Source organism: Myotis nattereri, assembly GCF_964212035.1.
Source record: "Myotis nattereri genome assembly, chromosome: 9".
NCBI lineage: Eukaryota > Metazoa > Chordata > Mammalia > Chiroptera > Vespertilionidae > Myotis > Myotis nattereri.
Window position 1 is genome coordinate 72,273,505 of NC_138084.1, and position 17,566 is coordinate 72,291,070.

Sequence of the window (17,566 nt, forward strand, 5' to 3'; positions counted from 1 at the left end):
TGCAGGAGGCAGCTGCTGGATGCTTCTTTCTCACATAGATATTTCTCTCCGGCCCCCTTCCTCTCTATCTCTCTAAAATCAATAAAAACATAAAAGTCTACTATAAAAAAAAAAGAAGAATCATGTGTTAACTGATTCACATCCTTTATTTATTTAATTTAAAAATATATATTTTTTTATTGATTTTTTTACAGAGAGGAAGGGAGAGGGATAGAGAGTTAGAAACACCGATGAGAGAGAAACATCGACCAGCTTCCTCCTGCACGCTCCCTACTAGGTATGTGCCCGCAACCAAGGTACATGCCCTTGACCGGAATTGAACCTGGGACCCTTCAGTCCACAGGCTGATGCTCTATCCACTGAGCCAAACTGGTTAGGGTGATTCACTTACTTTAAAAATAAACAATTAAAGATTTCTTATTCATCTCTGAAAAAGTGAAAACACTTATCTTTTTTTGAAAAATCATAATTTTGAGGTTACAAGTGAATTGATCAAAGAATGAATTAGGAGAGTAAAAGCCAGACCATTGCCCATTGTGACAACTGCATGTTTCAGAGGTTGAGTTGAATGTTCATGAGAGAAACAGTTCCTTGACAAACAGGAACATAGAAATCTAGTTGTAGGGCCTTAGGTTTTTCTCATGATGGAGTAAATCTGTGAGCAACCATTAATTTTAAGTGCTATTTTGTTCAAGTAATGTTTGATGCCAGATGCCAGAAAGATAAGGATCAAGTTTTTGTTGCTTTTTTGCTATTGGATTAAACTTATAAATCAAAATCTGCTTCTTCAGTGTTCAATTGATAAGGTATTAGAGTACTGAGGGACTCTTTTCAAGTAGTCAGGTTCAAGATTAAAAATTAATAGATATCTGTAAAAATAAAATAATGTTTGAAAGGCTCCAGCTATAAGTCATTTATTTTGATATGAAAACAATTCATTTGCTTCCAGTTAAATTTAGCTATTATGAGCTAGTCTATAAAATAATTGACATATTGTTAGAGCAAGAAAATGGGGTGAAATGAATAATGCCATTGTCCAACTGATTATATTAATTTAAGTAAAATTTGAGATTCTTTCTATCAATAATTGATAAAGAATTCAACAAATACTAAAAAATATTTTTAGCTATAAGTTTTCAATGTTGTTTTTCTGCAGAGGAGTGGACCAAATTGCTCATTAGATTTTGAGAGCCAAAAATGAAATTTGTTTTATTGAAGACTGATGCAAACAAAATGACAAAAATATAACATAGTTTTGTTATGTTTCTATTGTTTTAAATAACTCAGTGAGGGATATTTATATAATTTTTCCATTTTTTTCCTATGGTGTAGCTTAAGGTAGAAAAATCAATATACTTTAAGCTATAATTTCAAATAATTGTTTTGAAGCTCATGTTTTGAAATGTTTGAATGAGAATATAGTTAACTGCTATTTTAAAAAGCAATCCTATATAATAAAAGCATAATATGCAAATTGACTGAACGGCGAAACAACCAGTTGGTGGGGGGCCAGGACCGACGAGCAGGTGGTGCCAGGCCAGCCAAGGCACATGCCAGCGGGCAGAGGGAGAGGATGGAAATGAAGAGGGCAGCAGCGACCAGCGGTGGTGGAGGGGTGATGGAGGGGGGGGGGGTTGGTGGTGGTGGGGGTGGGGGGGGGCGGGGCCAGTCACTCACCTACCCTGTCCCCTGATTGGCCTGCCTGTCACCTCCCGCAGAGGGAGGCCAGACTGTGGCTTAGGCCTGCCCTCTGTGCCATCAATCAGACATCCCCTGAGGGCTCCCAGACTGCAAGAGGGCGAAGGCCAGGCTGAGGGACCTGCCCCCCACCCCCGGAGTGTACGAATTTTTGTGCACCAGGCCTCTAGTACATTTATAAAAATGCATTCGTTCATGGCATAAAAATGATTTGGAAAACATACAGAAGATGAAATGTTTTTCTAACTACCTTTGTTCATTAGCATATTTTGAGAGGAAATTGTGTGAGCTATATACATTATGGTTTTTAAAATTGATACAAATTAAATTGTCCAAAAAGTAATTATTGACAGTATGCTACTGTGATATGAAGGGTGCCCATCTTTCTAGAAACTTACTGACACATCTCCTTATCTTCATAGTATTAATTTCACCATCTCCTGAGAGAGGGCTACTTCTTTTAAAATACTTTTCTGATCAATATTACTTAGCATTTTACTTAAAAAAATGCTTTGATTTATTGTCTAAAGTTGTTTTCTATGTTATCTCTATTTATTCAAGGTGTTGAACCACAGAGCTATGGAAATGCATGTACAAATTCCTGACAATATCTGGATTAGCTCTTGTGTTTAGATGAGTCAGGGGTACAACTAGAAACATTAAAAGTTATTTTGCTTAGTGGTACAGTGAAAAAAAAATATATATATATATAATATTATATATATAGTAAAAATCATTTGCAGAACCAGAAATAAGCTTTTCATACAGAGAAACTTTATATGACAATTAAGAGGACATTATATTCTCACAATATCCTAGACTTTCCTATAATTGATGAGAATTATACCTAAGAGGCATTTTAAAGGGACAAAGGTCTATTACTAGCCTCGTTATCACTATGCTATCATGATAGAACAGAAACCTTTTAGCTTTCAGCAAGAAAAATAGAAATAGAAAAGGTAGACATTCAAGGTTTCTAAGTTCTGGGGTTGTAATGTACAGCATGGTGACTATTATTAACAACACTGTATTATATCCTTGAAAGTTGCTGAGGAAATGGATCGTAAATGTCCTCAGCCACCCAAACAAATGATAATTATGTGAAGTAATGGACTTTTAACTAATCCTACTGTGGTAATCATTTCACAATATAGTATTAGGGTATCTCATTATCATGTTGTACATCTTAAACTGACACAATGTTATACATAATTCATATCTCAATGAGGTTGGGAAAAAGAAAAGAAATAATTTCTTTGAAACGACAAGAAAAATTAAGATGTCCAGTTCCCTTAGCAAGAGCTTAGTTAAGGCTTATTCAAAGAGTTAATCCAAATCACTCGGGTGTGCAGATTTTCTTCTGAGAAACCAGCTACGCCTCTGAAATGGGTCAGTGTGTGTTAACTACTCAGCTGCCTTCTCCAGACACAGTCTTGGAAGCATAGGTGCTATGTGGAGGGTCTTTCTGAGCGTCTCTCAAGCTCGGACAGGAACTTGGCAACCAGCAGGTCTTAGAATGGACTGCTCTCTGGGCTTCATGAGGAGCTATTTACAAAGCCTCAGTTGTTCAGGTCAAACAACCCAAACCCTCAATCCGGACGGGAGTGGGAGAGAGGAAGTATGGAACGTTGAGCTGAAGTAAGAAAGAATGTTTTTCCTTGGTTTCCATAAATATACAGTAAAAATTTCATATACCCTGAATAGTGACAATCTTAATAATTTTGGGCTCTTTTAGGAATAAACCTGGATAATGGACAGGTTTGTAATGAATTATTTCCCAATATAATATGAACATATTTCTTCAATCAAGTGTTTTTTTTTCTTCTATAAAGGATGACAGAAGGTGCATACACTGTCATTTCCTCTACAGTATGCTCTGGCTTTACTAGACCGTTAAAAGAAATACTATATTTTTAAAATTTTTTAACTTTTACAAACTCTAATATAGTTGAGGAAGGAAATATAAGGCAGCTGGTTTAATGCCCTCTTATAATGAGGAATCTCCAAAACACATGCTGGTTTTGAATAGCTGCATATTTAAGTTATTATTAGAAATAAACCTTTTAGTTGGTAAATTTACTACCACAAATCAAATCATGTAATTATGTAGATAAAGTATATATAGCAAACTAATCAAAAAAAATCATGCTGCAATATTGTCTAGCCAACTCCTTATTGTAGATGAATATAGGCAAACATTTCTGAGACCACTAGATGGCACTCATTCACTGCAATTTTGGCCAAATAAGGCCTTTCGAAGCTTCATCATGATATGCAGGTTAGGGGGAACACAAATGTTATCCATTATTTGGCAATATTTTCCTATCATTTAACACAATGACAAAGCTCTATTTTATAGTTTCCTTCAAATCAAATCAACAAATATTTATTGAAAGTGAAACAAGAATTTTAGGGGTAAAATAGGACAGGTTTAGGAAATTTTAGAAATGTTAGAAATTAAGGGGACCATGGAGGAAGCAAGCATAGAGCTTCAGAGCAGCAGAAGGCATATTTCCATAGAATAGGGAAACTGAAAAGCTGCAACAGGTACATTTCCATAGAATGAGGGAGCTGGGAACAGCAAAAGGTCTATATTTACAAAATAAAGGGAAGGAAGCCCTTCATCCAGAAGGAGAAGAAGAAAGCCCAAAGGGAATAGGAAAGCAATAAGGAAGGAGGGTGGTACTGTATTTGGTTTTTGGTTCACCTTTGAGCCCAGGAGTTACTATAGTAACCAGTCTAAAGGAATAGTGACCAATCAGAGGGGATATCAAGGCACCAGGATCTGTAGACTTTATAAGCCATAGGAAAAGGAACTCAGTGGGACCCTTTCCCTCTCCCCACGTGGGAGTCTGTACTTGTTCTTTAATAAACTCCACCTTTGCTATACCACTTTCTGTCCGTGGATTCATTCTTTGATTCTGGCAGACAAAGAATCCGGTCCAAAATTACATTTCAAAAGCTTTATTCAAGGATTCTTCGTTCATGCGGAGAGTTGAAAACCACCTTTCTTATGGCGATAATGTATTTACTTAACACATCTTGAAGAAATTATGCTGTGCACCCTATGCCACTTAATTTTGCTTTGTTTCATTGCTTTACTAATTCATGTTGTTATTTCTCATGTAACTATTCCTCTAAAGGTTAGAAAAAGCACACCATCACAAATATTACAATATTCAAATATTTTAGATGGAATGGCATTAATCTTCAAAATTAGGTGAATGGGTGGGGAGAGATTAACCAAAGAATTTATATGCAGGTACGCATAACCCATGGCCACAGATAATAGTGTGGTGAATGGCTGGGGGGGGGGGGCGGGGGGGGAGCAGTGCAAGTTGGAGGGGTTAATGGGGGAAAAATGGGACATCTGTATTACTTTCAACCATAAAGATAAATTTAAAAAATATATAGATATAGAAGAAAAAATTGATGTTTATGAAAATAGGAGGTCAAGAAATCTTGATGGTTCACAAAGGGCTCTTTCTATTGTACAGCTTAAAAATGTCTGAGAAATAGTGCTCCTTCCTGCTTTGAGATCTAAACCAAAATGGCCTTTGCAATAGCAGATTATTATTTAATCTTGGAGATAAACCATAGAATGAGAACTTCCTAATTCCACATTTCAAACTTAATGGTTGGAAGAAGATATTGATAGGGACAAGTAAACCAAAGGTCAGCTTTTTTAGTACAAGAACTAGGTTAATAATAGTATAAAATCCAGGACTTACCTGTTCTAATATGTTTTGAAGCCTCTCTATCTCACAGTCTATGACAAATTTCTTCTCTTGTCTTCTATCCAGTTCTTCTAGAAGTTGTCTATAGCTGACATCATTAAAATTTTCCACACATATAGCGCTGACGTGCCAACCATTTTGTCCTGCTTTTTCCATAATAGCTTGAAGTATTGAATATCCTAGTGGGGAAAAAATACAGGTGGTTACTAAGAGCATCCTTTACTTCCCTTTAATTATGTAGGCATTCACTGATTCTATACCTACATTTTTATGTTCCAAAATATACAGTGGATGCTTATAAATTTAAAAATTAAAGTGGTTATTTTCAAATCATTTTTTTGGCCTGGGACAATAAGATCCTTTAAAATAGTTTTTTTTAAAATATATTTTATTGATTTTTTACAGAGAGGAAGGGAGAGAGATAGAAAGTTAGAAACATCGATGAGAGAGAAACATCGATCAGCTGCCTCCTGCACATCTCCTACTGGGGATATGCCCGCAACCCAGGCACATGCCCTTGACTGGAATCGAACCTGGGACCCTTCAGTCCGCAGGCCGATGCTCTATCCACTGAGCCAAACCGGTTTCGGCTAAAATAGTTCTTCTATAAAACAGGAAGTAGCAACATCCTTCTTTGAATAAGCTCTCAAAGTTTCTCTACTGAAGAATATTACATTGCTCTAGACACATTTTTAATAAGATAAACCAAAAATCAAATACAGTACCACCTGTAATCAATAATAATCTCATAGATGCTTTTTGGTAATTTTACACAATAGACAGAATTTATTTTGAACATATGTTTTGACTCTCCCTTTGAACAAGGTAGCAACAACATTTTTTGGTTCAACTACACAAGAGAAGATGTTAAAGGAACAATGTTCCAATCAACAGTAAGATGAAGTGTCTGGGAGTCTCCCCCATTGGCCTAATGGCCACAGGGGTAGGTTCTTACACCAAGCGTGCAAACAGATAGGAAGATGAATGGACAGGGTCCCAGCACAGGAAAGCTAGCAAGATAATTAAGTAGATAAAAAGCCCTCCCTCCTTATCTCTGTAAGAACAGTGGGCGTGAACAGGAAGGGGGAATGATCTTTGAGGTGAAAGTCTACTGTTCTCCAGGTTGCTACGCTTGAATAAACATCTTTCTTTTTGGACCAGCACCTGTTTGATGAGTTTGGCTTTCCTTGTGGCAGGCAGCCAAACCTGCGTTTTTGGTTATGACAATGCAAAAATATTTATGGAGGACCCATTATTGTAAACTAGAGGCCCGGTGTACAAAATTCGTGCGGGGGGGGGGGGGGTGTCACTCAGCCCAGCCTGCACCCTCTCCAATCTGGGACCCCTTGGGGGATGTCTGACTGCTGGTTTAGGCCGGATCTCTGCCTAAACTGGCAGTCAGACATCCCTCTCACAATCTGGGACTGCTGGCTCCTAACCCCTCACATGTTTGCCTGCCTGCCTGATCGCCCCCTAACTGCTCTCCTGCTGGCCTGATTGATGCCTAACTGCTCCCCTGCAGGCCTGATCTCCCCCAACTGCCCTCCCCTGCTGGCCCAATCACCCCCAATAGTCCTCTCCTGCAGGCCTGGTCACCCCCAACTGCCCTCCCCTGCAGGCCATCTTGTGATGACGTGAGGGTGGCTATCTTGTGATGATGTTGCACGTGACACCACCTAGGCTTTTATTATATAGGGAAGGCATTATTTAGCTCTTCTTGTAGCATGGGAATAATGTTGAATGGGGATGGATTGAATGACCCATTACAAGAGACTTCACTGTGTACTCAAATTCATAGTCTAGTAGAGGAGATAGGCATTCAAATTCACAAATGTAAATTAGTTTAAAAACCATAATGATAATTGCCCTCAGGATAAAAGTTTGGCCCAAGGGAGAGTTTGGTTAAATCTGTCTGGATGGGACAAGGAAAAATACCATGAAATAGAAACAACTTGAGTTGGGCCTTGAAGGTTGAGAAGTACATTCAAGATTGCTGAGGAAGGAGGGGTATTTAGTAGCTGGAGACAGGCTTCCAGAGAGGACTGGATAGCCTCTACCCTGTACTTGGTCCAGATTTTCTGCATGTAGAAGGGAAGTCACGGATCTTAGTATCTGGGTTAAGGATAAAGTGGCGAATTTATGAATCCAGCACTTAGAGGACTTCCTCATGCCAACATGACCTTTCGCTTTTTACAGCTTTCAGTTATGAAATGAAATGTGAGAGAAAGGGAAAAGATATTTTGGATCTATGAATAGCCCTTAAACAAGGATTGGTTAGGATCAGAGCCCCTTAACGTATTATTTCCCTCCCTGTGGCTTAGCATAAAAAAATATGCTAGTCCTCTTTAAGAAGGTGCCCTGCTCGGTTGCTCAATGGTTAGAGTCTCAGCCCCTGCACTGAAGGGTCGTGGGTTCAATTCCTGGTCACGGGCACCTACCAGAGTTTTAGGTTCAATACCCGAGCCAGTGCATGTGCAGGAAGCAACCAATCTGTATGTCTCTTTCATACTGAGGTTTCTTTCATCTGTCTCTCCTCCACCCTCCCTTCCACTCTCTCTAAATATATCCTCGGGAGATTAGCAAAAAATGGTTTAACACTTATTTGAGCTCATTCTCTGGCATCTTCCTATTGTTTCTCCCTGCTCTGGTCCCTGGAGTTAGAATGGAGAGCTGGTAGATGAAAAGGGAAGACTTAAAATGAGTATACAACATATGCAAGATAAGAGCACACTTATCAGTTTTCATTGGTATGTGTGTCTCAGACTCAAAGATTTTGATTTTTAGGTATGTGTTCTACCCGTCAGAGTTTCAAGCATTATGAATGTTCACTTAGTATCAACAGATGGAACTGATGATGAGATCATATTTGAAATATAAATTACCTGATATCCTGCCAAATGAAATATTGTGGCAGTCAGGATTCATTTTTATCTAAATGAAAAAAAAAATTCCCCAAAGAGGACATGTTAATTACTATATCTTGCTCCATTTAGTCTTTCCTTTTGTGCTGTATGCCTGTAATTATTTTTTCAAATCTTACCTAGATTGTCCCCACCTCCTCTCCCCAAACCCAGTACTCTCTCCCTTGTTTCCTATTGGACGCACAGGTAACATGATGATCAGAGTCCTATCTTAATGTACACGCTCATGCCTCATTTATTCTGTTACTGGGACTTCTTCCCTGATAATAAGTGAGGCAATGTCCCTTTTATTCATTTTTTTTTTATTGCTTCAAGTATTACAAAGGGTATTACATATGTGCCCATTTTATCCCCCCTTTTATTCATTTTTGATGACCTATGAAGATGTGTTTTTTGTACAATACTAATTGACATCTTACTATTTTCTCTCTCTTTACTTATTGTCATACCAAAATTATTTAAAGACTTCTTGTTAGTTTGATAATTTTTGCATGTTGTAAAAATGATAAACATTGGCCACACATGTCAAAGGAGTCTTCCTGCTCCCTGGAATCAATCCACAGCTTGGTAGTTTTTTAGTTAGTGCTTCTTTTTTTTTTTTTTTTGCATCATGTGATTATCAGGCTTTATGTCAGTATTAGGCATCCAGGTTGTTATTTTCCTGCCTACAGGACTTTTACACGAATAAAACAAAAATAAATTCAACATTTTGTTATCTGATTTTTCAGACTTTTAAATAACACTAGACCTGAAATAATACAAAACCCTAGGATACAATCTTTGTTAAATGGCAAAGAAAGTTGACTGTCTAAAAAGAACCATTAATCTTAATCAAAAATAAATGGCATCTTTTCAATATAGTGCATCTTTTCAATATAGTGCAAAAGACCAATAATTATAGTTTCAGAGCCTGGTTGAAAACTTGAAATCTTTAGTAAGCTGTGTTTGATTTTAATGTTTTATTTTTCATTGCTGCGTAGATATGTGTCTTATTTATTTGCTAAGATAGTTGGGAATACATTGTAAATTGAAGCGAATACTGCTATTGAATCTATGATTATGTAACCTACCTGTTATATAAACTGGAAAATCACAAGTCAAGTTGTACTAATTCTACATCTGACTATGATTTGTATTCTTCTAGTTACTAGACAATCTGTTATGCAATATTGTTGGCCAGAAAAGGAATACTGAAGTTTTAGGTGAATATCATTACACTAATGGGAAATTCACTACTGTAAAGGACTTTCAAGTCTTCTTCTTAAAAAAGAAAAGCTGTCTAACATTTTAATCAATCTAATTTATTGAAAACCTACTACATCCAAGATTCATTAAGATATGTCCAGATGTGATTTTGATCCTACAAGGAATCAACTGTCTAGTAAAACTGATACTTAGGTAACTGTTATACAAATTATATAGTATTATATGAATAACATCAAAACCAAAATAATTTGAATATAATAGTGGTGAGGGCATACTGCGCACAAATCACATTACTAGACTAGTAATTCAGGGCTTTTTCATAGTTATTGAAGAAACTATCAATTACACCTACAAATATTTTTAAATGTTATCTCATGTAGTTGTATTATCAATTATGTTAAATAGAATCAGAGTGATATAAGCAATCTTGAGTGACTGCAGCCTTACACATCAACACATTTATATCATCTATGGATAATGACCTATTTTGGATGAGTAATACTATCCAGAGATGTGGCTGCTAGCAACACAAGCTGAGCTTGTTTGTTTGATGTTCTCTTTTGCAAGTTATTGGATTCAACTATCTGTACACAGAGGGGCAGGAAGAGAATCAGGAGAAATTTATGTCAGGGTTAATTTTAAAAAGTAGGAAGTTAACCATCTGATAGAAAGAAATTTCATTTAGCTAATAACAGAAAAGTGTTCATAAGGCTTTTTAATTAGGTCATTGGTGCACTCAATAGGAGCAGCATCAATGGAATGCGAGGTATTTCAGTCATATTTCATGAGAGTGAGAGATTGAGGAGAAAATGAGAAGTGAGAAGGTAGAAATTATCAAGAAAAATCATCAGGGTAATATAATAATGAGATGAGGGGTATGCTATTGTCATGAATATGGGATAGAGCAACATCTAGGTCATGGGCGATGATTTGGGAATGAGAGAACTGGGTAAGTCCCATGAGGAGTTGCAAAGCTTAAAAAGAAGTAACAAAGGGAGGTAGCAACAGCGTGTACTTCCTCAAATTAAAGCCTCTCTCATTAATCTTGTAAATTGCTATGTGGGTCCCCATTACTACACCATTGATTTCTCTGGTCTGGCACAATTACCAGCATTTGAAAAGAAAGGTGTGTGTGTCTGGAAGTTTATTTCATGTTGTGCATAGCCTCAGTCACAGAGAGGAATAGGAAGGAGTCTGCAATCCTCAGGGCCCTGAATGCCACCGTCCTGGAGCTGCAGAGCAGCTCTGGTAACCTTTTAGTTTGTTTCTAAAGCACTTGGGCCCTGAAACATGTCCAAGGCTGCAGCCCGGACCCAGAGGTCTCGGCACGCAGACAGAGTGACTGACATTGCAGCTTGGTTACAATTATCTGCAGCGGCGACTCTAGCATTTCTTTATGCCATAGTTCAAGAACGGCGCCGTGAAAGTGAACAAAGGTCTTCCAACTTATACTGCTTGAAGCCATACATTTAAACCTAAGATAAGATGGAACGTCTTTAGTGTTCTCTTTTCTACAAATAACCAAGAGTAAAAATAGAAAATCCATCTTCAAAGGTGGTCCTTCTGGGTCCTAAGGCCTTTTAGATTTTCTGACAATAACACTTATTGTCACCTGATTCCTACATTGTAGTGTCCATATGCAATTCACCTGGCATCATCTAGGGGAATTTGATACTTTAAATCTTGCAACTTTCCTGTAAGTTGTCATGCAATCTAACCCTTATTACTACAGGCATATAGCAAGTAATTTCAACTATTTGCCACAGGTTCAAGGCCCCTGAACGGCGCCTCTCAGGGATGCCCTAATGCTATTTTTACTTATTTCTCTTGGGCTTTTCTAGAACTGGGCCACTGGAGAATTTTATTTCAGTACAAAGAATAGATGAGCCCATTAAGTCATATATTCACTTGTTCACATAGCAACTAACTTGATGTTTTTAGACAGAAACTCTGTGGCCCTTCCTTGCATGAAGGCTTCAATGTTTTCTTACTATTTTATGATACATACTCAAGCATGGTCACACTTGTCCCCTACCTCTTCCCAGACTCATTTTCTATACTGTCCTGCTCACCTTCCTAACATCCAGCAAAAATGGCCTCTCAGATGTTCTAGAAGGTACCTTTGCACGTGATACTGCTCCCTTTAAAAGACTGTTTCCCTTCACTTGTGCTTTTCTTTCAGATTTTATCTCAGACATGACTTACCTTCTGACTATATCACTTCTCTGTCAGGTAAGCTCTTACAGCTTTCTGCATATTTCTTTCTTAGATTTGACCACAGTTTCTAAATACATTAGAATGATGATGTTATTAGTGTCTTGCAGCCGCCACACTGTTCCATGAAGGTAGGCTCTATTTCTGTGCTCAGAACTTAAACCAGTGGGTGCTCAGTAGATGTTAAATAGAGTTGTTTGAATGAATGAATGAATGAATGAATGGGAAATTTGTAGAGAGGAATCAGGGTGTTAAAAAGTTTAGAAATAAGAAGAGGCATAGCAGGACACATTCAGGAACCCGAAACACTGCAGTTTATCTTGTGTGTTTGACAGACAAGGAGGGTATGTGGAGAATTGGTGTGGTCTATGAAAAGAGCTTTAAAGGCTGCAGAGATGAGCAGGAATGGGGCATACCACAGGGCCTTCTCTACCCGGCGACACCATTTTGTTCTTTACCCCTTAAGGACTTTAAGAAGAGAGTGACACGACTGAATGTGTTTTAGAGTGATCATTTAGCTGATTGTGAACAATACAGTGGCTGGCTTTAACACAAGAACTAGAAAAACTAGTTAGGAGACCATATTTAAGTAATCCAAATCTAGACTAAAGGGTGGAATGAATTAATTTGGTGGCTGATGAAACATAGGGATAAGGAGGAGGAGGATTTGAGCGTGACCAACATCTGTTCTACTGGTGGTCATTTTGCTTTTCTTTCAGAAGGAAGAAACTCTTAGGTCTTTTTTTGATCTCTTGAAGAAACACATCTTTTTCTATTTGGATTTCAGGTGTCAATGGACTCCTGACGATACACTCCTTGCAGTTACCTTCTTCATCTCAAAGCAATATATTAAATTATGACAGGTTTGAGACACCATTTTTCTTTCTTGCTATAGACTTTGATTTTTTTCTAGAAATCATCTCTGTAGATTTTGAATATTCCGTAAGAATAAACTGAATTTCTTTTCAAGTTTTCCCATAACATTTTTTATCTCTTCAGTACTATGAGTATCTTTTTTTTTTACTATAGGCAACTTCTTTATGCAATAAAAGCATTCTTTAAAAACTTGCATAATTTTAAAATGAAATCCTAAAGACTGAGTTCCGAATTAGAACAAACATTTCTATATAGATATTATTTTGCTCATAGAGATTTTTCTATTTTTTATATTACCCCATATAAAATTCACGATTCTGCTTTTATTTATTTTTCATATCATACTATATAGAGTTTACAATTCAGAAGCACAAAATGCAGCCACTGTATGCTCTTAAGGGGGATTAAAATATAATTTGAGAATTAACAGACACCCAAACAATGTTTGTCTCTCATATTAAGCATTTTAAGTGTTTGAGATTTAATTTTGAATGTTACACTTACTCAATATGCCAACATTTTGGGAAAGCAAAGTGTTGAGTTAGAAAGAGGGGTAGTGAGAGGGATTTTACTGCAGGGAGAACGACCTGGGATGTGATGCGGTCCTTAGAGGATGGGAGTGTTTCACAGATGAGCAACTGCAGCATAACGCAAAGGCAGAGAAGCAGGAAGATTGAGAAATACTTAATGTAGGCCTGATAATTAATAGACTAGTTTGCTGGAGTACTGGATTCATAAACTATATTATGCTTTATTATCACTTTACAATATGATTGGACCTCATAAGAGCCCTGTAAGTAACTATTAATATCCTCATCTATAGGTAAAGAAACAGAGCTAGCTTATATGATTTATATCAAATCCTAATCCTAAAAAGTGACAGCGCTACAGTTTGAATTCAGGCCTTCCATGCTTAATTAAGTCTAGGGACTTTTCCACTACCCTTTAGCCAATAGCAGGAGATGAAATAGGAAAGGAAGGTCAAAGCTGTGTCAGGAAGGCCTTTAAATAACAGTTATCATCAATTCTTCTCTTTCTCTCACAACACATCTCATATTTTAACATTTCCTGTCAGTTATCTTAAAAATATATCAAGAATATGACAATTTCTTCCTGTCTCCACTGTCACCACCCAGGTCCAAACCATCATAGTCTCTTGTCTGGATCATTGCAAGGTGTCCTTGCTCTGCCTTTGCCCCCTTCAGACTATGAATAGCATAGTTGCAAGCAAGCCAGCTCATGTCACTCATAGCTCAAAATCCTCTCATTGCTTCTTTAAGGTGGCCTGGACAGCCCCACACCTCTGGCCTCATCTACTGCTCATCAACTCTCAAACATCACCAGCTAACTGGCCTCTTTGCAGTTGTGACAATCTGCCAGGCATGCGCCCATCTCAGGCTTTTGTCCTGGGGTGCTCTCTCCAAGGTGGGTCTTTGAGGCTCACCCTTTCACTTCCTTTAGTCTTTACCCAAATGCCCGCTCTCCAGTGAGGCCATCCGAGGCTACCTCCTCTAAAATTTCAATGCCCTGTCCCGAGGTTCCTTATGTCCCTTCTGTGTTTTATTTTCACCCCAATACCACCAACTAATATACTGCGTATTTTTTCTGTTTTCTTTTTTAGTCTATTTCTCTCCTAGAATGTAAGCGCACAAAGGCAGATTTTGTTTTGTTCAATGTGCTAAAAGAGTGTCTGGCAACTAAATGGCCCTCAATAAATACTTTTGAGCAATTAGATACTGAAAGTTCAATTTTACTCCATTGACAAAAGGCAAACACTGGAGGCTTTGGAACAGAAAAGAGACAGATGTATAAAATTGCTTTTATAGTAATAGTGGAAATGACAGATTCACATAGAAAGAGAAGGAAGAAATGGAATAATCCAAATAGGAGGCTACTAAAATTATCTCAGGTATAATGCTATGACTCCCCTGGTCTAGATTGAGTCTCAAAAAAATGGGGGGAAAGGAGAATGTTAATACTCTAAATTCTATACTTGTCCCCTCATTTTTCATTATACCAGGTGGAACCATGTGAGATTGCCATTTGTGTTAGTCTAAAATATTCAAATTTCAACCATGTGTTATGTTCCAGCATAGAGAAATATCTTTTGCACTGATGATAAGGAATATTAAGTGGAATTACAGTGACTTGAGAACTACTTATTTTATACATTTTGACCCCCAAAGAATATGGTAGATACAATTCTAAACCGGGGCAGAAGGAGGTCATGATTTGTAGGAACCAAGAGTCAGGCACACCTCAGCAAGTCCTTAGAGTTTCCCTGAATATTGATCTAGAGTTTCCATTATCAGTCTTCAGAGCAACCACCTTGAGTCATTAATAAAGACTAAAGTAAGCCTAAAAAAAAATCCAAACGTTAAAGGAATTGTGAAATCTATTCTAAATGATAAAAACAGAAATGCTTTTGGTTCATAAAAACAAATCCTCAGCTAACATGGAAAAGTTGGTTCATTGGTTGAGGGTGCAAGATAGCCAATGACATAGAATTCTGGTTCTTGAAAGATGAATTAATTTATTCTATCCTATGTTGAAGTTTGAATCCAATAGAGAGCTCATTAATTAATCATGAAAGCAACCACTAGCAACAAAACACACAGAAGTGTTACACAACATATTAAATATCAGTTGTTATATTCACATGCCAAACTGTAAATAGTATTAATTTGGGCCCGGCTTTTATGCACAAAGCCAAAACCATTCATTTTGCTTGATTTGAAAGTGATATTTTAAAATGCTACTTTTGTCTTTTCTTCAGAAAAGGAGTAGCTGTACATAATTTTCTTGTGATGATTCTAGTAACAGGATTTTGTATACAATTACAGAGACAATTTCTGTTCCTAACAGGAACAAATACAGGATGAAGTAAGTAGTCACCATATGATTAGCCTAATTTTTATATCCCACTGAGAATAGCTCAGTTCCAAGAAGTAATTGCCAACTCATGCCAGTGACTGTGAGAGTGAATACATTTGATTATTCACTATTAAATTTCTTTCGTGGGGAAATGACACTGGTGGTGTTCACCTAAATAAAGAGTGATTTCTTGAACAGCATGCTGGATGACAAATGATGAGTTCTGGGGTAGACTCGCTGACTTTCAACTGCAAAAATTGTGTTTCTCATTTCAACTATACGGCTCTGAGGCAGGTTATTGAAAGCCCTTACATCATTTAATTTTGACTTCTATGCAAAGAAGATGATTAATGTAGGATTTTGCTGATTATAGTAATCTGCTCTGTAGCTTTTAATAAAAATTAGCTTCATTTCCCATGGTAGACTGAATGCAGAATGCTGTTGTCCACTTGCGGGAAATACTGTGTCAATTCTTGGTAGGTAAGGAAATTCCTCCCTACAACTTTGAGGAAATCATAATGTTTTTATTGATTTCAGAGACAGAAAGGGAGAGGAAGAGAGAAACATCAATATGAGAGAGAATCATCCATCAGCTGGCTCCTGCATGCCTCCCTACTGGTGATGGGGCCTGCAACCTGGGCATGTGCCTTGACCAAGAATCGATCCGTGACCTCCTGGTTCATGGGCTGATTCTCAACCACTGAGCAACACTGGCTGGATGGGGGAATCATAATGTATAACAACACCCCACATCCTCTCAAAAGCACAAACAAAAGTTTAACTCTTAGTCTTGAATTTCATATGCAGTTATTAGCCATTCCATCAGTCACTTCAGTCAGAAACCCAGGAGATACTCTCAGACTTGTCACTGTTCTCCACCCTCATGCTAAGTCATCTTGATATTTCTTCCTAAATATTATATTTAAAATATTTCATAAGCAACTCCCTCCTTAGTCATTCTGTCAATTTTCATTCAATGAATATATATTTTTAAATATATTTTATTGATTTTTTACAGAGAAGAAGGAAGAGGGACAGAGAGTTAGAAACATCGATGAGAGAGAAGCATCGATCAGCTGCCTCCTGCACACCCTCTATTGGGAATGTGCCTGCAACCAAGGTACATGCCCTTGACCGGAATCGAACCTGGGACCCTTCAGTCTGCAGGCCGACACTCTATCCACTGAGCCAAACCAGTCAGGGCACATTCAATGAATATTTATTGAGTGTGGATTGTCTGACAGGCCATTGCTCTAGGACTGCAAACATAGAAATAATAAAAACAGTACTATGTGCCTACCTTCATGAAGCTTACAGTCCAGTGGCTAAGGCAGGCAATAGACAAATACACAAATACATTGCTAGTATAACAACAAGAAGTGAAATGTGCTATCAAGAAAAATAAGGGAAGAATGGGACAGAATGACTGACTGGAGGTGCAGGTGGGAGGGGTGCTTCATCATCCCACACCAATCCCTTACTGTCTCTCTTAGGTATGCATCACGTAAGTTTGATGAATAAACCCAGTTCTTTCTTCTTCTTTTTTTTTTCTTTTCTTCCAGATGCTTTTTTAAAAAATTTTGTTTTATTGCTTAAAGTATTACAAAGAGTATTACATATGTTCTCTCCTCTTAATGCATTGCAATGACTACTCCTTATGCTAAGAAAGTTTGTATTCTTTTTCCTCACTTGCAACTTGGCAATCTTACTCTACACCTCAGTTTTAGTGTTAGGGCATTTTAGAAGACTTTTCTGACCTTATACTGAAGTTTTATTTCCCTAGCTATTTGTTTATACAGTAATTATAGCTCATGTCTCACCAATTTAGTGAAATTATTTATCAAGTAAGTACTATGTGGTACTTTTGAAAGTACAAAGTATACAGTGAATCAGTTACTGATCTCAAGAATGTTGAATTATAATAATTTTAATTGTTCGTTTACTTGTCTAATCTTCTTAAAGTGTTAGATGAGTTCTTAGTCATTTTTGTTTCTCCAGTTATTTTTTTCACACAAAGAAAAGAATAAATTCAATAAGAGT

General features: G+C 37.4%; 1 protein-coding gene across 2 annotated transcripts in view; it reads right to left on the reverse strand.

The window, feature by feature from the left end:
- The window catches only part of GRIA4 (glutamate ionotropic receptor AMPA type subunit 4), a 407,857-nt gene that overhangs the window by 127,811 nt on the left and 262,480 nt on the right, over window positions 1-17,566 (reverse strand). For both annotated transcript variants that reach the window (XM_081100459.1, XM_081100460.1), the window contains exon 5: window positions 5,430-5,614. In XM_081100459.1, coding sequence (XP_080956585.1) covers window positions 5,430-5,614 — 185 coding nt within the window. The remainder of the gene's footprint in view (window positions 1-5,429; window positions 5,615-17,566) is intronic.